General features: G+C 39.5%; 1 protein-coding gene across 4 annotated transcripts in view; it reads right to left on the bottom strand.

The window, feature by feature from the left end:
* The window catches only part of LOC138334667 (protein mono-ADP-ribosyltransferase PARP14-like), a 70966-nt gene that overhangs the window by 41380 nt on the left and 4718 nt on the right, over window positions 1-24868 (bottom strand). For 2 of the 4 annotated variants that reach the window (XM_069283326.1, XM_069283327.1), the window contains exons 2-8: window positions 23055-23170; window positions 20586-21303; window positions 19599-19787; window positions 18959-19240; window positions 17358-17639; window positions 13806-14093; window positions 8593-8844 (exon numbers count right to left, since the gene is read on the bottom strand). In XM_069283326.1, the coding sequence (XP_069139427.1) occupies window positions 8593-8844; window positions 13806-14093; window positions 17358-17639; window positions 18959-19240; window positions 19599-19787; window positions 20586-21303; window positions 23055-23170 (2127 nt within the window). The remainder of the gene's footprint in view (window positions 1-8592; window positions 8845-13805; window positions 14094-17357; window positions 17640-18958; window positions 19241-19598; window positions 19788-20585; window positions 21304-23054; window positions 23171-24868) is intronic. The other 2 variants (XM_069283328.1, XM_069283329.1) reach the window with 2 other exon arrangements.

Raw genomic sequence — 24868 nt, 5'->3', positions numbered from 1 at the left:
TCTGTTGTCTGTCATTAATAAAATGTCATGTAGCTATGACATCTGTTGTCTGTCATTCATACATGAAGTTGTCATCTGTTGTCCATCATTCATACACGTAACTCTGTCATCTGTCATTCATACATGTAGCTCTGTCATCTGTCATTCATACAAGTAACTCTGTCATCTCTTGTCATTTCATACATGTAGCTCTGTCATCTCTTGTCCATCATTCATACATGTAGCTCTGTCATCTGTTTTTCAATCATTCATACATGTAGCTCTGTCATCTGTTGTCTGTCATTCATACATTAAGCTATGTCATCTGTTGTCCGTCATTCATACATGTAGCTCTGTCATCTGTTGTCTTATCATTCATACATGAAGCTATGTCATATGTTGTCCGTCATTCATACATGTAGCTATGTCATCTGTTGTCCGTCATTTATACAATGTTATGTAGCTCTGTCATCTGTTGTCCATCATTCATACATGTAGCTCTGTTATCTGCCGTCTGTCATTTATACAATTTCATGTAGCTATGACATCTGTTGTCCGTCATTCATACATGAAGCTCTGTCATCTGTTGTCTATCATTAATAAAATGTCATGTAGCTATGACATCTTTTGTCTGTCATTCATACATGAAGTTGTCAACTGTTGTCCGTCATTCATACATGTAACTATGTCATCTGTTGTCTGTCATTCATACACGTAACTCTGTCATCTGATGTCCGTCATTAATACATGTAGCTCTGTCATCTGATGTCCGTCATTAATACATGTAGCTCTGTCATCTGTCATCTGTCATTCATATATGTAGCTCTGTCATCTGTTGTCTGTCATTCATACATGTAGCTCTGTCATCTGTTGTCCGTCATACACACATGTAGCTCTGTCATCTGTTGTCCGTCATTTATACATGCAGCTCTGTCATCTGTCGTATGTCATTCATAAATGTAGCTCTGTCATCTGCCATCTGTCATTTATACAATTTCATGTAGCTATGACATATGTTGTCTGTCATTCATACATGAAGCTGTCATCTGTTGTCTGTCATTCATACATGTAGCTCTGTCATCTGTCTTCTGTCATTCATACATGTAGCTCTGACATCTGTTGTCCGTCATTCATACATGTAGCTCTGTCATCTGTTGTCCATCATTCATACATGTAGCTCTGTCATCTGTTTTTCAATCATTCATACATGTAGCTCTGTCATCTGTTGTCTGTCATTCATACATGTAGCTATGTCATCTGTTGTCCGTCATTCATACATGTAGCTCTGTCATCTGTTGTCTTGTCATTCATACATGTAGCTATGTCATCTGTTGTCCGTCATTCATACAGGTAGCTAGATCTGTCATCTGTTGTCTGTCATTAATAAAATGTCATGTAGCTATGACATCTGTTGTCTGTCATTCATACATGAAGTTGTCATCTGTTGTCCATCATTCATACACGTAACTCTGTCATCTGTCATTCATACATGTAGCTCTGTCATCTGTTGTCTTGTCATTCATACATGTAGCTATGGCATTTGTTGTCTGTCATTCATACATGTAGCTCTGTCATCTGTCATTTATCCATGTAGCTCTGTCATCTGTTGTCCATCATTCATACATGTAGCTCTGTCATTTGTTTTTCAATCATTCATACATGTAGCTCTGTCATCTGTTGTCTGTCATTCATACATGTAGCTCTGTCATCTGTTGTCCGTCATTCATACATGTAGCTCTGTCATCTGTTGTCTGTCATTCATACATGTAGCTCTGTCATCTGTTGTCCAATCATTCATACATGTAGCTCTGTCATCTGTTGTCCGTCATTCATACATGTAGCTATGTCATCTAATGTCAATCATTCATACATGTAGCTCTGTCATCTGTTGTCCGTCATTCATACATGTAGCTCTGTCATCTGTTGTCTTGTCATTCATACATGTAGCTCTGTCATCTGTTGTCCGTCATTCATACATGTAGCTCTGTCATCTGTTGTCCATCATTCATACATGTAGCTCTGTCATCTGTTGTCTTGTCATTCATACATGTAGCTATGTCATCTGTTGTCTGTCATTCATACATGTAGCTCTGTCATCTGTTGTCCGTCATTCATACATGTAGCTCTGTCATCTGTCTTCTGTCATTCATACATGTAGCTCTGACATCTGTTGTCCGTCATTCATACATGTAGCTCTGTCATCTGTTGTCCATCATTCATACATGTAGCTCTGTCATCTGTTGTCTGTCATTCATACATGTAGCTCTGATATCTGTTGTCCGTCATTCATACATGTAGCTCTGTCATCTGTTGTCTGTCATTCATACATGAAGCTCTGTCATCTATTGTCCGTCATTCATACATGTAGCTCTGTCATCTGTCTTCTGTCATTCATACATGTAGCTCTGTCATCTGTTGTCTGTCATTCATACATGTAGCTCTGTCATCTGTTGTCTGTCATTCATACATGAAGCTCTGTCATCTGTTGTCCGTCATTCATACATGTAGCTCTGTCATCTGTTGTCTGTCATTCATACATGTAGCTCTGTCATCTGTTGTCTGTCATTCATACATGTAGCTCTGTCATCTGTTGTCTGTCATTCATACATGTAGCTCTGTCATCTGTTGTCTGTCATTCATACATGTAGCTCTGTCATCTGTTGTCCATCATTCATACATGTAGCTCTGTCATCTGTTTTTCAATCATTCATACATGTAGCTCTGTCATCTGTTGTCTGTCATTCATACATGTAGCTCTGTCATCTGTTGTCCGTCATTCATACATGTAGCTCTGTCATCTGTTGTCTGTCATTCATACATGTAGCTCTGTCATCTGTTGTCTGTCATTCATACATGTAGCTCTGTCATCTGTTGTCTGTCATTCATACATGTAGCTCTGTCATCTGTTGTCCGTCATTCATACATGTAGCTCTGTCATCTGTTGTCTGTCATTCATACATGTAGCTCTGACATCTGTTGTCTGTCATTCATACATGTAGCTCTGTCATCTGTTGTCCATCATTCATACATGTAGCTCTGTCATCTGTTTTTCAATCATTCATACATGTAGCTCTGTCATCTGTTGTCTGTCATTCATACATGTAGCTCTGTCATCTGTTGTCTGTCATTTATACAATGTCATGTAGCTCTGTCATCTGTTATCCATCATTCATACATGTAGCTCTGTCATCTGTTGTCTGTCATTTATACAATGTCATGTAGCTCTGTCATCTGTTGTCCATCATTCATACATGTAGCTCTGTCATCTGTTGTCTGTCATTCATACATGAAGCTATGTCATCTGTTGTCCGTCATTCATACATGTAGCTCTGTCATCTGTTGTCTGTCATTCATACATGTAGCTCTGTCATCTGTCGTCTGTCATTCATACATGTAGCTCTGATATCTGTTGTCCGTCATTCATACATGTAGCTCTGTCATTTGTTGTGCGTCATTTATACATGTAGCTCTGTCATCTGTTGTCTTTCACTAATAAAATGTCATGTAGCTATGGCATCTGTTGTCTGTCATTCATACATGAAGTTGTCATCTGTTGTCCGTCATTCATACACGTAACTCTGTCATCTGTCATTCATAAATGTAGCTCTGTCATCTGTTGTCTTGTCATTCATACATGTAGCTATGTCATCTGTTGTCCGTCATTCATACATGTAGCTCTGTCATCTGTTGTCCGTCATTCATACATGTAGCTCTGTCATCTGTCTTCTGTCATTCATACATGTAGCTCTGACATCTGTTGTCCGTCATTCATACATGTAGCTCTGTCATCTGTTGTCCATCATTCATACATGTAGCTCTGTCATCTGTTGTCTGTCATTCATACATGTAGCTCTGTCATCTGTTGTCTGTCATTCATACATGTAGCTCTGTCATCTGTTGTCTGTCATTCATACATGTAGCTCTGTCATCTGTTGTCCGTCATTCATACATGTAGCTCTGTCATCTGTTGTCTGTCATTCATACATGTAGCTCTGACATCTGTTGTCTGTCATTCATACATGTAGCTCTGTCATCTGTTGTCCATCATTCATACATGTAGCTCTGTCATCTTTTTTTCAATCATTCATACATGTAGCTCTGTCATCTGTTGTCTGTCATTCATACATGTAGCTCTGTCATCTGTTGTCTGTCATTTATACAATGTCATGTAGCTCTGTCATCTGTTGTCCATCATTTATACAATGTCATGTAGCTCTGTCATCTGTTGTCCGTCATTCATACATGTAGCTCTGTCATCTGTTGTCTGTCATTCATACATGTAGCTCTGTCATCTGTTGTCCGTCATTCATACATGTAACTCTGTCATCTGTTGTCCGTCATTCATACATGCAGCTCTGTCATCTGTTGTCTGTCATTTATACATGTAGCTCTGCCATCTGTTGTCCGTCATTCATACATGTAGCTCTGTCATCTGTCGTCTGTCATTCATACATGTAGCTCTGTCATCTGTTGTCCGTCATTCATACATGTAACTCTGTCATGTGTTATCCATCATTCATACATGTAGCTCTGTCATCTGTTGTCCGTCATTTATACAATGTCATGTAGCTCTGTCATCTGTTGTCCGTCATTCACACATGAAGCTGTCATATGTTGTCCGTCATTCATACATGTAACTATGTCATCTAATGTCAATCATTCATACATGTTACTCTGTCATATGTTGTCCGTCATTCATACATGTAGCTCTGTCATCTGTTGTCCGTCATTCATACATGTAGCTCTGTCATCTATTGTCTGTCATTCTTACATGTAGCTATGTCACCTGTTATCTGTTATTCATACATGTAGCTGTTATCTGTTGTCCATCATTCATACATGTAGCTCTGTCATCTGTTGTCCGTCATTCATACATGTCGCTCTGTCATCTATTGCCTGTAATTCATATAAGAAGCTGTCATCTGTTGTCTGTCATTCATACATGTAGCTCTGTCATCTGTTGTCCATCATTCATACATGTAGCTCTGTCATCTGTTGTCCGTCATTTATATAATTTCATGTAGCTATGACATCTGTTGTCTGTCATTCATACATAAAGCTGTCATCTGTTGTCTGTCATTCATACATGTAGCTCTGTCATCTGTCGTCTGTCATTCATACCTGTAGCTCTGTCATCTGTTGTCCGTCATTCATACATGTAGCTCTGTCATCTGTTGTCCGTCATTCATACATGTAGCTCTGTCATCTGTTGTCCGTCATTCATACATGAAGCTCTGTCATATGTTGTCTGTCATTAATAAAATGTCATGTAGCTATGTCATCTGTTGTCCATCATTCATACCTGTAGCTCTGTCATCTGTTGTCCATCATTCATACATGTAGCTCTGTCATTTGTTGTCTTGTCATTCATACATGTAGCTCTGTCATCTGTTGTCCGTCATTCATACATGAAGCTCTGTCATCTGTTGTCTGTCATTAATAAAAATGTCATGTAGCTATGACATCATTTGTCTGTCATTCATACATGAAGTTGTCATCTGTTGTCCGTCCGTCATTCATACATGTAGCTCTGTCATCTGTTGTCTGTCATTCATACATGTAGCTCTGTCATCTGTTGTCCGTCATTCATACATGTAGCTCTGTCATCTGTTGTCTGTCATTCATACATGTAGCTCTGTCATCTGTTGTCTTGTCATTCATACATGTAGCTCTGTCATCTGTTGTCTGTCATACACACATGTAGCTCTGTCATCTATTGTCTATCATTCATACATGTAGCTCTGTCATCTGTCGTATGTCATTCATACATGTAGTTCTGTCATCTGCCATCTGTCATTTATACAAATTCATGTAGCTATGACATCTGTTGTCTGTCATTCATACATGAAGCTGTCATCTGTTGTCTGTCATTCATACATGTAGCTCTGTCATCTGTCTTCTGTCATTCATACATGTAGCTCTGACATCTGTTTTTCAATCATTCATACATGTAGCTCTGTCATCTGTTGTCTGTCATTCATACATGTAGCTATGTCATCTGTTGTCTGTCATTCATACAGGTAGCTAAATCTGTCATCTGTTGTCTGTCATTAATAAAATGTCATGTAGCTATGACATCTGTTGTCTGTCATTCATACATGAAGTTGTCATCTGTTGTCCATCATTCATACACGTAACTCTGTTATCTGTCATTCATACATGTAGCTCTGTCATCTGTTGTCTTGTCTTTCATACATGTAGCTATGGCATTTGTTGTCCGTCATTCATACATGTAGCTCTGTCATCTGTTGTCCATCATTAATACATGTAGCTCTGTCATCTGTCATTTTTACATGTAGCTCTGTCATCTGTTGTCCGTCATTCATACATGTAGCTCTGTCATCTGTTGTCCATCATTCATACATGTAGCTCTGTCATCTGTTTTTCAATCAATCATACATGCAGCTCTGTCATCTGTTGTCTGCCATTCATACATGTAGCTATGTCATCTGTTGTCTGTCATTCATACATGTAGCTCTGTCATCTGTTGTCTTGTCATTCATACATGTAGCTATGTCATCTGTTGTCCTTCATTCATACATGTAGCTATGTCATCTATTGTCTGTCATTCATACATGTAGCTATGTCATCTGTTGTCCGTCATTTATACAATGTTATGAAGCTCTGTCATCTGTTGTATATCATTCATACATGTTGCTCTGTCATCTGCCGTCTGTCATTTATACAATTTCATGTAGCTATGACATCTGTTGTCTGTCATTCATACATGAAGCTGTCATCTGTTGTCTGTCATTCATACATGTAGCTCTGTCATCTGTCGTCTGTCATTCATACATGTAGCTCTGATATCTGTTGTCCGTCATTCATATATGTAGCTCTGTCATCTGTTGTCTGTCATTAATAAAATGTCATGTAGCTATGGCATCTGTTGTCTGTCATTCATACGTGAAGTTGTCATCTGTTGTCCGTCATTCATACATGTAACTATGTGATCTGTTGTCAATCATTCATACACGTAACTCTGTCATCTGTCATTCATACATGTAGCTCTGTCATCTGTTGTCTTGTCATTCAAACATGTAGCTATGTCATCTGTTGTCCGTCATTCATACATGTAGCTCTGTCATCTGTTTTCCGTCATTCATACATGCAGCTCTGTCATCTGTTGTCTGTCATTTATACATGTAGCTGTTATTTGTTGTCCGTCATTCATACATGTAGCTCTGTCATCTGTTGTCCATCATTCATACCTGTAGCTCTGTCATCTGTTGTCCGTCATTCATACATGTAGCTCTGTCATCTGTTGTCCGTCATTCATACATGTAGCTCTGTCATCTGTTGTCTTGTCATTCATACATGTAGCTCTGTCATCTGTTGTCTGTCATTTATACAATGTCATGTAGCTCTGTCATCTGTTGTCCGTCATTCATACATGTAGCTCTGTCATCTATTGTCTGTCATACATACATGTAGCTCTGTCATCTGTTGTCTGTCATTCATACAAGTAACTCTGTCATCTGTTGTCCGTCATTCATACATGTAGCTCTGTCATCTGTTGTCTTGTCATTCATACATGTAGCTCTGTCATCTGTTGTCTTGTCATTCATACATGTAGCTCTGTCATCTGTTGTCTGTCATTTATACAATGTCATGTAGCTCTGTCATCTGTTGTCTGTCATTCATACATGTAGCTCTGTCATCTGTTGTCTGTCATTTATACAATGTCATGTAGCTCTGTCATCTATTGTCTGTCATACATACATGTAGCTCTGTCATCTGTTGTCCATCATTTATACAATGTCATGTAGCTATGTCATCTGTTGTCCGTCATTCATACATGTAGCTCTGTCATCTGTTGTCCGTCATTCATACATGTAGCTCTGTCATCTGTTGTCTTGTCATTCATACATGTAGCTCTGTCATCTGTTGTCCATCATTTATACAATGTCATGTAGCTCTGTCATCTGTTGTCCGTCATTCATACATGTAACTCTGTCATCTATTGTCTGTCATACATACATGTAGCTCTGTCATCTGTTGTCTGTCATTCATACATGTAACTCTGTCATCTGTTGTCCGTCATTCATACATGTAACTCTGTCATCTATTGTCTGTCATACATACATGTAGCTCTGTCATCTGTTGTCCGTCATTCATACAAGTAACTCTGTCATCTGTTGTCCGTCATTCATACATGCAGCTCTGTCATCTGTTGTCTGTCATTTATACATGTAGCTCTGCCATCTGTTGTCCGTCATTCATACATGTAGCTCTGTCATCTGTCGTCCGTCATTCATACATGTAGCTCTGTCATCTGTTGTCCGTCATTCATACATGTAACTCTGTCAAGTGTTATCCATCATTCATACATGTAGCGCTGTCATCTGTTGTCTGTCATTTATACAATGTCATGTAACTCTGTCATCTGTCATCTGTTACTCATACATGTAGCTCTGTCATTGCAGCTATCTGTTAAAAGGTTCTATCCTCTATAAACTGGACACCTGTATTAAGTGAACAAATAAACTGGTCCCTTTAACATCCAGTTTAGACAAGTTATTCTGTACATGTAATTAAAATGCCAGTCACATTACAGTCTCAATTCACACAGTTAATTAAATACCCAGTATTTATTTAATTTAAAATACAAACCTGGTGGTTCCTCAAATGTCACAAGAACAACATCTTCCTCTTCACCATGTAAAACATGTTTTGGTGTAATTCCAGTCTTAGCTTCTAAGAAATTTTCTAGTCCATCTTTTGTTGTATTAGGACTCTTTCCTTTGATGAGAACTTTATCAGCATACATTGGGCGAGGTTTTGGTGGCGGTGGTGGGATGTACTCAGCGACCTCCAAGGTAGCCCCATCTAGTTTATGTCTTCTGGATAACACAGCGTTCATCACTACAAAAACATTTAGTGACCTCTTTTATTAATATCTAGCAGGTTCATCATGAAACCATGTTTTTGTTTGGAACTTTTTAAAGGGTGTAACAAGTATTGAAAACAAGATTATAGTTAAATCCAGTGCAATCAACTTTAAATATCACTACAATATTACTGTACATGCATTTTCATACAGATGCTTCTCACCGCACACCGACTTTTGCCGGTAAAGACAGACCTAGTGATAGGGATAGTCATGGAGGTGATAAGCCGGTAACAGATTAATACTAGACTAACAAAGTGAAAACTGATATAAAAAGATTGATAGATACCACAGTTTATGGTTCAACATACTGTCAATCTACTTTTGGCACAAAAGCAATCTTCTATACATTACTGCAATGATGGATGTACAATCACTGTGGCTTAAAAATAATGTAACAATACAGAAAATAAAATTAGTGCTAATAAATTGTAGTGCAGAGTTTCTAGTGACAAAAAGATTCAAAGATTACCACTTTGAAAATGCAAACAAACAAAAAACTAGAGGCCCAGAGGGCCTATATCGCTCACCTGGTTTGTAATGCCAAGTAATGTTCTGAATACAGGTTCATTGTTTCTTTTCTGAAGGAATTTTAATATTAACCTCTAAATCCCCTATTGGGCCCCATCCCTCCTGCCCCCAGGGGGTCAGAGCCAAAGTTCTGTTCTCCTTCCCCCAAGGATGTTATGGCCAAATTTGGTCACAATCCAAGCAAAACTCTAGGACAAGAAGTGATTTATAGGATTTACCTCTATTTCCCCTATTGGGCCCCACCCGTCCTGCCCCCGGAGGGTTCCAGAGCCAAAATTTTTACAAGTTCTGTTCCCCTTCCCCCAAGGATGTTTGTGGCCAAATTTGGTTACATTCCATGCAGAACTCTATGACTAGTAGCGATTTAAGTATTTACCTCTATTTCCTCTATTGGGCCCCACCTTTCCTCAGCCCCCAGTGTGTCAGAGCAAACATTTATACAAGTTCTGTTCCCTTTCCACCTAGGGTGTTTGTGGCCAAATTTGGTTACAATACGTGCAGAACTCTATGACTAGTAGTGATTTAAAGGATTTACCTCTATTTCCCCTATTGGGCCCCGCCCCTCCTGCCCCCGGGGGGTCAGAGTCAAAATTTATACAAGTTCTGTTTCTCTTCCACCAAGGATGTTTGTGGCCAAATTAAGTGGTTACATTCCATGCAGAACTCTATGACTAGAAGCCATTTAAAGGATTTACCTTTATTTCCCCTATTGGGCCCCGCCCCTCCTGCCCCCGGGGGATCAGAGCCAAAATTTATACAAGTTCTGTTCCCCTTCCCCCAAGGATGTTTGTGGCCAAATTTGGTTACATTCCATGCAGAACTCTAGGACAAGTAGTGATTTATAGGATTTACCTCTATTTCCCCTATTGGGCCCCGCCCCTCCTGCCCCCCGGGACCAGTGCCAAAATTTATAGAAACTCAGTTCTTATTCTCCCAAGGATATTTCTGGCCAAATTTGGTTACATCCATGCAGAACTCTATGACTAGTAGCAATTTAAAGGATTTACCTCTATTTCCCCTACTGGGCCCAACCCCTCCAGCCCCCGGAGGGGGCCAGAGCCAAAATTTATACAAGTTCTGTTCACCTTCCCCCCAGGATGTTTGTGGCCAAATCTGGTTACAATCCATGTAGAACTCTATGACTAGTAGCGATTTAAAGGATTTACCTCTATTTCCCCTATTGGGCCCTGCCCCTACTGCCCCCGGGAGACCAAAGCCAAAATTTATACAAGTTCCATTCCCCTTGCCCCAAGGATGTTTGTGGCCAAATTTGGTTACATTCCATTCAGAACTCTATGACTATTAGCGATTTAAAGGATTTACCTCTATATCCCCTATTGGGCCCCGCCCCTCCTGCCCCTGGGGGATCAGAGCCAAAATTTATACAAGTTCTGTTCCCCTTCCCCCAAGGATGTTTGTGGCTAATTTTGGTTACAATCCATGCAGAACTCTAGGACTAGTAGCGATTTAAAGAATTTACCTCTATTTCCCCTATTGGGCCCCGCCCCTCCTGCCCCCGGGGGGTCAGAGCCAAAATTTATACAAGTTTTGTTTCCCTCTCCCCCAAGGATGTTTGTGGCTAATTTGTGTTACATTCCATGCAGAACTCTAGGACAAGTAGCGATTTAAAGGATTTACCTCTATTTCCCCTATTGGGCCCGCCCCTCCTGCCCCCCGGGACCAGTGCCAAAATTTATACAAACTCAGTTCTTATTCTCCCAAGGATATTTCTGGCCAAATTTAGTTACATTCCATGCAGAACTCTATGACTAGTAGCGATTTAAAGGATTTACCTCTATTTCCCCTATTGGGCCTAACCCCTCCAGCCCCGGGAGGGCCAGAGCCAAAATTTATACAAGTTCTGTTCACCTTCCCCCAGGATGTTTGAGGCCAAATTTGGTTACAATCCATGCAGAACTCTATGACTAGTAGCGATTTAAAGAATTTACCTCTATTTCCCCTATTGGGCCCCGCCCCTCCTGCCCCCGGGGGGATCAGAGCCAAAATTTATACAAGTTTTGTTTCCCTCTCCCCCAAGGATGTTTGTGGCTAATTTGTGTTACATTCCATGCAGAACTCTAGGACAAGTAGCGATTTAAAGGATTTACCTCTATTTCCCCTATTGGGCCCCGCCCCTCCTGCCCCCCGGGACCAGTGCCAAAATTTATACAAACTCAGTTCTTATTCTCCCAAGGATATTTCTGGCCAAATTTGGTTACATTCCATGCAGAACTCTATGACTAGTAGCGATTTAAAGGATTTACCTCTATTTCCCCTATTGGGCCTAACCCCTCCAGCCCCGGGAAAGCCAGAGCCAAAATTTATACAAGTTCTGTTCACCTTCCCCCCAGGATGTTTGAGGCCAAATTTGGTTACAATCCATGCAGAACTCTGTGACTAGTAGCAATTTAAAGAATTTACCTCTATTTCCCCTATTGGGCCCCGCCCCTCCTGCCCCCGGGGGGTCAGAGCCAAAATTTATACAAGTTTTGTTTCCCCCTCCCCCAAGGATGTTTGTGGCTAATTTGTGTTACATTCCATGCAGAACTCTAGGACAAGTAGCGATTTAAAGGATTTACCTCTATTTCCCCTATTGGGCCCCGCCCCTCCTGCGCCCCGGGACCAGTGCCAAAATTTATACAAACTCAGTTCTTATTCTCCCAAGGATATTTCTGGCCAAATTTGGTTACATTCCATGCAGAACTCTAGGACTAGTAGCGATTTAAAGGATTTACCTCTATTTCCCCTATTGGGCCCCGCCCCTCCTGCGCCCCGGGACCAGTGCCAAAATTTATACAAACTCAGTTCTTATTCTCCCAAGGATATTTCTGGCCAAATTTGGTTACATTCCATGCAGAACTCTATGACTAGTAGCAATTTAAACGATTTACCTCTATTTCCCCTATTGGGCCCAACACCTCCAGCCCCGGGGGGGCCAGAGCCAAAAATTTATACAAGTTCTGTTCACCTTCCCCTCAGGATGTTTGTGGCCAAATTTGGTTACAATCCATGTAGAACTCTACGACTAGTAGCGATTTAAAGGATTAACCTCTATTTCCCCTATTGGGCCCTGCCCCTCCTGCCCTGAGGGGGTCAGAGCCAAAATTTATACAAGTTCTGTTTCCCCTCCCCAAGGATGTTTGTGGCCAAATTTGGTTACATTCCATGCAGATCTCTAGGACAAGTAGCGATTTAAAGGATTTACCTCTATTTCCCCTATTGGGCCCCACCCCTCCTGCCCCCGGGGGGTCAGAGCCAAAATTTATACAAGTTCTGTTCCCCCTCCCCCAAGGATGCTTGTGGCCAAATTTGGTTACAATCCATGCAGAACTCTATGACTAGTAGCGATTTAAAGGAAATGTTGACGGACAGACGGACGACGGACGGATGGACGACGGACGGACGGACGACGGACACCGCGCCATGACATAAGCTCACCGGCCCTTCGGGCTAGGTGAGCTAATAAAATCCCATCAAATACAGGAGAAAAATAATCCTGTGTCTATCAGGTGGACATGGATGGCTACGAAACCCTCGTGTAAGATTTTATCTGTTATGGAAATCCCTTTCTCTTACTGTGCACAGGGATATCTGCAATTGTACCAGTGTGAGATTTTCTTATCAAACCCTAGAGTATAAAGACAAGCTATACAACATCTTTGCACATGCTCACATAGGGTAAGAGAAAAGAAGCATTCATCTTCTTTGGGGTGAGACAATAAGACTCTTTCATATGTGGATATGAAGGATAGGGATATTCTAACCGAGGGTCACAAAATGTTGGTTTTGCAATATTTTGTGATCCAGAGGGAAGAATATCCCTATCCTTCATATCTACTTATGAAAGAGTATTTTTCTTTCATACCTTGACGTTTTATTGCAATTTTGCAACTACAATATCCCGCCATTTTAAAATAGTTCGAAGAAATTCATGACTGAAAGTCAATTTTCCATACATGGAAAATTACGTGATATTTTCAACACAAATGCTGTTGCTTGCATCTTTTATAGTAAAACCATGTGAAAAAATTATTAAGATTTTACCGAGGAAATAGAGATTATGTTGACGCCAAGACGTCACGAGGCTTTATTGCATGGGTAGCCATGCAATACAGCCTCAGGCGACATGAGTGTATTGCCCTAGACCAGCCAGTATTACACGTGTAGGTATGAATGAAAAGAGATCTCAATCCTTGGAATAAGATTCTTAAACTGTCAAACTCTCTGCAAAATCTTGTGTTTGACAACTAAAGAATCTTACCCCTTGGTTTGAGATTCTCCTATCTCACTCAAGACGGGTTGGAAGATTCTATTATTCTCATCACTCACATTCAAATGCCAGCTAAATTCAGGAATCTCAAAAAAGATAGGAGCCATTGTCATATTATGTAGATATCATAATTACCTTCTTTAGTTTCATATGTAATGTAGACAACTCCCTGTTCGTCCCTCTCAGAATCATCCACCCTGACGACCTCTACGGTTTTTCCTGCAGCCTTTTTGTTCCCAAAGTAGTTCTCTAGTGTGTCCACACTGGTCTCACTGTTGATGCCCCGGACCTCAATGGTACACGAAGGTCTTGTTTCTTCCACAGACGCTGCTCCTGTACTACTCCTCTCTGGGACGAAACGCTCCACCTTTATCTGCTTGTTATCCAACAGTAGTGGTAATTTTTGTAGTATACGATCAACCACTGAAAAACCCAGTAAAATCAGTCATCAACTACTGAAAACCCAATAAAATCAGTCATCAACCACTGAAAAACCCAGTAAAATCAGTCATCAATCACTGAAAAACCCAATAAAATCAGTCATCAACCACTGAAAAACCCAGTAAAATCAGTCATCAATCACTGAAAACCCAGTAAAATCAGTCATCAACCACTGAAAACCCAGTAAAATCAGTCATCAACCACTGAAAACCCAGTAAAATCAGTCATCAACCACTGAAAACCCAGTAAAATCAAATAAAATCAGTCATCAACACTGAAAAACCCAGTAAAATCAGTCATCAAACTGAAAACAACAAATCACAACCAATGTAAACCCAAAAATCAGTCATCAACCACTGAAAAACCCAGTAAAATCAGTCATCAACCACTGAAAACCCAGTAAAATCAGTCATCAACCACTGAAAACCCAGTAAAATCAGTCATCAACCACTGAAAACCCAATAAAATCAGTCATCAACCACTGAAAAACCCAGTAAAATAAGCCATCAATCACTGAAAACCCAGTAAAATCAGTCATCAACCACTGAACACCCCAATAAAATCAGTCATAAAGCACTGAAAAAACCCAGTAAAATAAGTCATCAACCACTGAAAACCCAGTAAAATCAGTCATCAACCACTGAAAACCCAGTAAAATCAGTCATCAACCACTGAAAAACCCAGTAAAATCAGTCATCAACCACTGAAAAACCCAGTAAAATCAGTCATCAACCACTGAAAAACCCAGTAAAATCAGTCATCAACCACTGAAAACCCAGTAAAATCAGTCATCAACCACTGAAAACCTAGTAAAATCAGTCATCAATCACTGAAAAACCCAATAAAATCAGTCATCAACCACTGAAAAACCCAATAAAATCAGTCATCAACCACTGAAAAACCCAGTAAAATCTGTAATCAACCACTGAAAACCCAGTAAAATCAGTCATCAACCACTGAAAACCCAATAAAATCAGTCATCAACCACTGAAAAACCCAGTAAAATAAGCCATCAATCACTGAAAACCCAGTAAAATCAGTCATCTACCACTGAACACCCAATAAAATCAGTCATAAAGCACTGAAAAACCCAGTAAAATCAGTCATCAACCACTGAAAAACCCAATAAAATCAGTCATCAACCACTGAAAAACCCAGTAAAATCAGTCATCAACCACTGAAAACCCAGTAAAATCAGTCATCAACCACTGAAAACCCAGTAAAATCAGTCATCAATCACTGAAAAACCCAGTAAAATCAGTCATCAACCACTGAAAAACCCAGTAAAATTAGTCATCAACCACTGAAAACCTAGTAAAATCAGTCATCATCACGAAACACGAAAAAAACCCAATAAAATCAGTCATCAACCACTGAAAAACCCAATAAAATCAGTCATCAATCACTGAAAACCCAGTAAAATCAGTCATCAATCACTGAAAACCCAGTAAAATCAGTCATCAACCACTGAAAAACCCAGTAAAATTAGTCATCAACCACTGAAAACCTAGTAAAATCAGTCATCAACCACTGAAAAACCCAGTAAAATCAGTCATCAACCACTGAAAAACCCAGTAAAATCAGTCATCAACCACTGAAAAACCCAGTAAAATCAGTCACCAACCACTGAAAACCCAGTAAAATCAGTCAGTCATCAACCACTGAAAACCCAGTAAAATCAGTCATCAATCACTGAAAACCCAGTAAAATCAGTCATCAACCACTGAAAACCCAATAAAATCAGTCATGAACCACTGAAAAACCCAATAAAATCAGTCATCAACCACTGAAAACCCAGTAAAATCAGTCATCAACTGCCTTAAGATAAAGAAGTCAGTCAGTGTCAGTGATTTTATAAATTTCACTTTTTAATCTATGGAGATTATTTGGTTTCATCAAACCTGCGAATTCAGAAGAAGATTTTTGAAATTTTAGCCATTTTTTGCCCTATTTTGGCCCCGCCCCTGTGGTCCCTGGGGGTCAGCCAGGACCAATATGGTTTTGATGTTAAAATGCTATTTCAGGCTAATAATTCTAATTGACTCATTTTCTATTTAAACTAAGCAAATAATGTTCATAAATGTGTTTTTCTTATATAGACAATAGTAAATTTGACCCCCTCCCCTGGGGAAAATCTAAGATCCCAGGGCCATGAAATTCACAATTTTTGTAAAGGGCCTTAAGACCTTCCAATCTATGAAGAGTATTTGGTTCCATTAAATCTGTGAATTCAGAAGATTCAAAGTTTTAGCCTTATCAATAATTTCACCCTTTTTGGCCCCGCCCCGCAGGCCCCTGTGGGCCGGCCAGGACCAATATAATTATGACGATAAAATGCTATCTCAGGCTAATAATTCTAACCCAGTTTGACTAATTTCCTATGAAAAATAAGCAGATAACATTCATAAATGTGTTTTTCCTATATAAACTATAGTAAACTTGACCCCCTCCCCAGGGAGAAACATGAGACCCCAGGGTCATATAATTCACAATTTTTGTAAAGGTCCTTAAGACCTTTCTATTTATGAAAAGTATTTGATTCTACAATTTACAGAATTTCAGAAGAAGATTTTTGAAATTTTAGCCTGTTTGACCCCTTTAGACCTCGTCTGAAGGCCCCTGGGAGTCAGTCATAGAAAATTTGTTAATAGGATTAAATGGCCATCTCAAACTGATAATTCTGACAACATTTAACTCATTTCCTATTACAAATGACCAAATAATTCGCAAAAAATGTGTTTTCCCAATATAAACTATAGTAAACTTAACCCCCTCCCCAAGGGGAAATTAGAGACCCCAGGGTCATATAATTCACAATTTTTGTAAAGGACCTTATAAGACCTTTCTATCTATGAAGAGTATTTGATTCTACCACATCTGTGAGTAGAGAAGAAGATTTTTGAAATTTTACTCAATTTTATCCCTTTTGGCCCCTCCCACAGCCCCCTGGGGGGTGGGGACCACATAATTCACAATTTTGATTGGCCTTGTGCCTTAGAAGGTTTGTGCAAAATTTCATTGATATTGCTTCAGCAGTTTTGGAGAAGAATACCATGCTACACCCGGCTATAACCCACAGCCCCAAACTTTAAATGTTCTGAAACCCGATTGACTGAGCTAATGGGAAATTCCCTCTAGCACAAAACTATGTATAAGGTGACCATATCACTAAACCTGCTACAAACTTCAAATAAATTTATCTATCCTTTACATATTTGTAATTTCAAAACAGTAATCAGCAGGTACCTTCAGAGTTTACAAATGTTATGATAGCAAAGTCTTCTTGGAAGTCCATCTCTTCAATGTCTCCCCCTCCACTCTTTCTTTTATTCTCAAAGAACATTTCTAGCGTATCTTCCGTAGTCTGTGAGGAAAATCCGGAGACTTTGATCATTCCCAATGGTTCCTCCTCTTCCTCAATGTTCTCACCAGAATTTCCCGGAGTATCCTTCTGTGGAATGAATCGCTCAACTGTGACCTGCTTTTTGTCAAGAATTAAAGGCGACTTCTGTAGAACACTATCAACCACTGAAAACAACAATGACAAAAACACAACTTTTAAAACCTTTGTACAGTGAAGTTAACTGTGAATATGGTTCTCAACATTACCTACAAATTTCATTTACTGAAATTGATATGTAGCAGACTAGCTAGCAGTGGGAGATATGTCTGGACAATTTTTTCAACAACAAGAATTCCACAGAAGTGGATGTGTCGCCTGCATAGCATCACAAAAGTGATAGTGCAGACATCGCAAAAGTTGATAAAAAATGGCTGGACATTCGGACCGGCAAGGACTGTGAGTAAGCCGGACCGAACAAGATTTTGCGAGATTGAAGATTTATGTGAATTTTAAAAGTAAAAATAACTTTCTGCTATTAGTATCCTGGCAGCTGTCTTCATGATCATTTTATGCAGTTTAAATTCTACATTGCTGTGGGTTTAAAAAAAAGACGATTATGTTAAATCAAATGAGCAGGCTTGCCTTTTCTACTGACTTTCGGTACTCAATAATTGCCGAACGGTCGGTCTAGACCCGATTTTAAAATAGGCAGTCCTTATCAGTTTTTTCCGGACATGTCTATCTGTCCGACCAATTTCACTATGTCTGTAGTAATACCTAAGTTTCGCCCTTGCATTGCAGGGGACACAAAAACCTGTTTATACTACATGTAGACTAACTTGGTTACTATAGCAATCAAACATTTAACTAACAAAACCCTGCAGACCTGCATGCATATCTACACATGTGACAAGATATTATTACCAAGTTTATTTTAAATTAATCAGGTAGTTTATCAGTTGTCCAGACATTTTGAGACCTGTGTTTAGTTACCTGTTTACCATCATATATGGAAAATAAAATTTGAACAAACGAAAACATGCATGCACATCTACACATGGTTCCAAACAAGTACTGTAGTTAAGGAGGAGTTGTCCGGATAAACTTTTTATACCGACAGACAGACAGACAGAAGGACTAGACCTAAACAGACACACAAGTCATTATAATAGAGAAATGTTTTCAGTTGGCAGTCAAGGGTATCATGAGTTAAGCCTGCAGGAGAAAGGCATCTAACATATAATCCATTGACCCTATATACTATATCATGAGGCATAAGGGTCAGGGATACACACGTAATTACCAAACTTCAGATCACAAGACACGATAAAGAAATAGCAATCCTTTCTGTAGCTATCATTTTAAAGAAAGCTATACATATATAACTAATTAAATTGAATTAATTTGATACCAAGCAAATATTATATTAATTTGGCCTACATTTTTTTTTTTTTTTTTTTACATGATTGTAAAAATTAATTTGAGAACCGTAATCAGCAGGTACCTTCAGGGTTTACAAATGTTATGATAGCATAGTCTCCTTGGAAGTCCATCTCTTCTATGTCTCCCCCTCCACTCTTTCTTTTATTCTCAAAGAACATTTCTAGCGTTTCTTCCGTAGTCTGTGAGGAAAATCCGGAGACTTTGATCATTCCCAATGGTTCCTCCTCTTCCTCAATGTTCTCACCAGAATTTCCTGGAGTATCCCTCTGCGGAACAAATCGCTCAACTGTGACCTGCTTTTTGTCAAGAATTAAAGGCGACTTCTGTAGAACACTATCAACCACTGAAAACAACAATAACAAAAATAAAAATCAGCAAACAATACATTTTCTCAGTGAGGTTGAATGGTTGAATGGTTTGGGGTGAGGGAGCTTATATATATGAGGTGACATATTTCCTATATTTGACAGGATTATCCTAACCTTGATGCTAGGGAAAAGATAACTTGCCAGCGGTTATGAAAAATTAAGACAGCTAGCTTGCATGTGATGATAGAGCAAATTGAGCAATGAAATTAAATATAAGTATACAGCTGAACTTCCCTCATTTTTCTTTAAAAGTGCAAATACAAGGCTGTGTTAGATTTAATAAGACCATTGCTTTCTTACAATCAGTTTGCTGTATATACATATAAAGAATACCTTCACTGTCCTCAAATGCTATGATAGCCCAATCTCCCTGGAAGTCTATAGTCTCAATTTCACCCCCTCCACTCTTCCTTTTATTCTCAAAAAATAATATAAGGTTCTCTTCACTGGTCTGGGATGATATTCCTGTGACCTTGATAATATTATTTGGTTCCTCTTCTGCAGTTTCAACAGCAGCCCCATCTATAAACGGTTCAGGAAAAACTGTTTATAAACAGTTCAGGAAAAACTGTTATCATTGATAAGAATAGGAATAGTTTAAACTATCATTTGCTCTGCAGACTGTTCTGAGACACTTATAAGCTTTGTAAAACTTTTATTTTTTTTGTAATTAGACTAAAACCTGGAGAATACAGAGTACATGTCTACTGAATATAACATGAAGATAATGTGAGATTAAATATAAATCAAATTATATCCTGCCATTGATAGTGGATCTCCAAATACATGGCGCCCACCAAAGAATGATCTATGTCTGACAATGGAAAGAAGGATCAAAAGTTTTCTCTGCTTTTCAAACTTTGACTACATACTACATATATAATTTGTACTTAAGTACTTTCTGAGAATAGCGGTAACAAACTTCAACTACCAAAATCCAAGATGGTGGATGTTGGCCATCTTGTTCACTGATCGATCCCAAAATACAATATGCACAATTAGGGCCCAAGGGAAACCTGCTCATGAAATTTGAGACAGATCCCTTCAGCACTTTCTAAGACATGGAGGTAACAAACTTCAATTATCAAAATCTAAGATGGCTGTCACTGACAGCCAAATTTTTTCCCGATCAGTCTCAAAAATCAGCATGAGGCTCATAGGAACCATAGGAACCATTCATGTAAACTTTGAGAAATGTCTGTGGAGTACTTCTCGAGAAATAATGGTAATAAACATCAACTGCCAAAATCCAAGATGGCGGGCCTGTCTGACAACAACATTTAAACCAATATTGGAAACTTTCAATTAAAAATAAATTACCATTACTTTCTGATGATTCCATCTCTGTGTCCGGAGTCTGATCAGCAGGCAGAGGATAGTTTGGGACATTATGAGGCTGGGCCATCCTGACTGGGCTATTGGAAGCAGGCTGCCTAGGAAACTGACTGTATGGTGGTGGATGGCCCAATGGATGCCGGCCTGGAAACCTCGGGGTATACTGGGTAGGAGGGTAGTGCATGTGGTATCCTGGTCCTTGGTATGGGTATCCAAGGTAAGGAGGCATAGACGAGTATGTTTCATCTTGTTTCTCTTGTTTGTCCTGACCTATTCTACCGTCTGGTGACTGTACTGGTGTACCAGGAACAGGAGACTGCTCTTGGGGCAGGTGAGTTCCAGATGTGACTTCAGGCTGTTCATGACCCTCACCTTCAACTACTGCTGGTGATTTGCCCTCCTGACCTTGACCTTGAATAGGGTGTGGCCCTTGGTGACCTGGTGGTGTGGAGATACCTGGGTAACTAATATAGTCTCCTCCTTCAGAAGGCATTGATCCCATTTGAGATGGCATTTGTTGTTGGCCACCATATGGATACATTGGAGGAGGATGCATTGGTGGTCCTGCACCATAACCAGCATACGCAGGATTCTGGTAACCAGGATGGTAACCATGGTTACCTGGTGCAACGCCATGTGGGCTATAATTTGGTGGGAATTCTGCTGGATTTATCTGTGGAATTATGACAGGATTCACCAAACTCTGAAAAACACAAAATTGTTCATAAAACATGGTTAACCATGTCAGCATTCGTGATGTCACAATGGTCCGTTTTGGGTGTCAGTTAATATACCGTCATATATTTCACTTTGCCTTGGTTAGTTTATATAGCAGAAGTGACAAGTAAATGTGAATATATTTGAGTATTGAATACTTAAGACAACCTACAGTCAAACCTCGATGATTCGAACTCTGATGAATCGAATATCTCGCTGTATCGGACTTTTTGTCTGGTCCCGAATTTCTTCACTATATAACATTACTAACTAACCCATGTATGAATCGTATGTTTTATGAATCGAAGTTCTCTATGTATCAAACTTTTTTCATGGACCATTTGTCACAGAATCATAGGTAACTGACACTCGATGATTCAAATAAAAATTTACCTGTACAGATCAGGTGTTCGCCGATACCCCGCGGCATACTTTTTTGATGGAGGATACAAATATGATATGACACCGGACAATAGGGATTATGACAGCTTGTGATCATCACGATTAATATTACTAATCAGGCCGATACCCGGTGCTTTGTTTTTACTCACTGCGATATTAAATCATAAGTCGTTTTTGATGTTCGCCGCAGCCATTGGTAGCGGTTTGTAGAATTTACGGAACGGTAAACAGCGAGCCACATTATTAGTAACTCATACTCAAAACTGTTACATTGCAAAACTTTGGCATAAATACTGGAGCAAATCGATCATTCTAAATCAAAGTATTTTGTAGGTGTTGTAGCGCTTTCGGTTCCTCCTTTTTCGTTTCGTTTTTACAACATGTTTTCGTTTTTATATTCATACCGTAATATTAACCATCACTTAAATAGTCACCAAACGAACACATGTACATGGGTTAGGCCTAGTACACGTAAGTCTTGTTTATAATATACATATGTATTGCTAACGATAGTAATACATGTGATTAATTGCATACTTCGTTTTTATTTTGTTTTGCTTGTGGTAAATACAATGATTATAAAGTTTACTGAACAGAGACAACATGTACACAACTACCACAGTTGGTCATGGTAAAGAAAATCGGTCTAATGTCAACCACGAATAATTCGAAGTCTCGATGTTTCGAAGTTTTTCCGACGGTCCCTTGAACTTCGATACAACAAAGTTTGACTGTATTTATGAATATTTTGACATTTAAAAAACATAAATTTAGTACAGGCAGATCGATGTAATAGTGATACTAACACACTAGAGTGGGGTGCTATTTTTAGTAATCTAACTTAGATATGTAATTTAGTGGATCATACAAATAACATTCACACTGGAATACTGAATGTGGTATTTTACGTATTTTTTTGTTATGTTATGGAGATACATGTACACATATAACACAAAAATCAATGTACACTCAGACTTCTGTATTACATTAAACAAGAGTCCCAGTGGGCCTGTATCGCTCACCTGGTTTGTAATGCCAAGTTATGTTCTTAATACAGGTGTACATGTAACCTGTCCTCTCTACACTGCTTTATAGGGAGTCACATCCGGGGTACCAATGTCCAATGAGATTGGCGAAAAACCAAGAAAAATAATAAAAATAGAATATTCCTTGTTTCTTAATGAATAACATGAGATGGAAACGTTTATATTCACTTGTGCTTCGTGGCCGCGAAAAATATCATAGCTTCCATCCAACTCGATGAAATATAACTGTTATTCTTCAGAAAACAAGGAATATCCTAGATATATACACATATCTTTATATAGTACTTACCTTTAGGTCGATCTTTTCCCATGAGGTTGGAATATCACAGAGAATACAGACACTGATCTTCAGTGTAAGGTTTGTACGTATCTTGATTTCCTTTAAATTCAAATAGTGATCCGCCTCTGCAGAAACAACGTATAGAAAAAGCATCTGCATTAAATAACATTACCAGGAGTGACAACCAACATTTACACAATTCTGAATCCTAGCCAAATAAGAAATACTGCATGCACTACTAAAATATCAATATTATGTATAATTTATTTTTCGTAAGTTGCAGTTAAAGAAGACCATGCAGTCATCGTAAATGTGACAGAAAATAAAGTTTGAAAGTTTAAAAAATCAACCCTTGGGAGTCAGCCTCATTAATTAATCTGAATAATTATACATATATTCATTCAGACATTGCCAAATTTGCTGGTCCGACGGACATGTCCAGCAAAATTTGACTCAGACCGCCTATTTTAAAATCCAGTCCGGACCGACCGTCTAGCAATTATTGAGTAGCAGAAGTCAGCAGAAATGGTGTCTGTGAAGTATTTAGCTGGTGTCAAACCTGGCAAAAAACGTAAACTGCACAGACATCATGAAAGTTGAAAACAAGAGGCCCTAAGGGCCTGTATCGCTCACCTGGTTTGTAATGCCAAGTAATGTTCTGAATACAGGTTCATCGTTTCTTTTCTGAAGGAATTTTAATATTAACCTCTAAATCCCCTATTGGGCCCCACCCCTCCCGCCCCCAGGGGGTCAGAGCCAAAATTTACACAAGTTCTGTTCCCCTTCTTCCAAGGATGTTTATGGCCAAATTTGGTCACAATCCAAACAAAACTCTAGGACAAGAAGTGATTTATAGGATTTACCTCTATTTCCCCTATTGGGCCCCACCCGTCCTGCCCTCGGGGGGCCAGAGTCAAAATTTATACGAGTTCTGTTCCCCTTCCCCCAAGGATGTTTGTTGCCAAATTTGGTTACAAACCATGCAGAACTCTATGACTAGTAGCGATTTAAAGGATTTACCTCTATTTCCCCTATTGGGCCCCGCCCCTCCTGCCCCCGGGGGGTCAGAGCCAAAATTTATACAAGTTCTGTTCCCCTTCCCCCAAGGATGTTTGTGGCCAAATTTAGTTACATTCCATTCAGAACTCTAGGACAAGTAGCGATTTAAAGGATTTACCTCTCTATTTCCCCTATTGGGCCCCGCCCCTCCTGCCCCCGGGGGATCAGAGCCAAAATTTATACAAGTTCTGTTCCCCTTCCCCCAAGAATGTTTGTGGCCAAATTTAGTTACATTCCATTCAGAACTCTATTACAAGTAGCGATTTAAAGGATTTACCTCTATTTCCCCTATTGGGCCCCACCCCTCCCGCCCCCAGGGGGTCAGAGGCAAAATTTACACAAGTTCTGTTCCCCTTCTTCCAAGGATGTTTATGGCCAAATTTGGTCACAATCCAAACAAAACTCTAGGACAAGAAGTGATTTATAGGATTTACCTCTATTTCCCCTAATGGGCCCCACCCGTCCTGCCCTCGGGGGGCCAGAGTCAAAATTTATACGAGTTCTGTTCCCCTTCCCCCAAGGATGTTTGTTGCCAAATTTGGTTACAAACCATGCAGAACTCTATGACTAGTAGCGATTTAAAGGATTTACCTCTATTTCCCCTATTGGGCCCCGCCCCTCCTGCCCCCGGGGGGTCAGAGCCAAAATTTATACAAGTTCTGTTCCCCTTACCCCAAGGATAATTATGGCCAAATTTGGTCACAATCCAAACAAAACTCTAGGACAAGAAGTGATTTATAGGATTTACCTCTATTTCCCCTATT

This window comes from Argopecten irradians, chromosome 11, assembly GCF_041381155.1.
Source record: "Argopecten irradians isolate NY chromosome 11, Ai_NY, whole genome shotgun sequence".
NCBI classification, from domain to species: Eukaryota; Metazoa; Mollusca; class Bivalvia; order Pectinida; family Pectinidae; genus Argopecten; species Argopecten irradians.
Note: the sequence above shows the minus strand (reverse complement) of the source record. Positions and strands in the feature narration are given on the sequence as shown.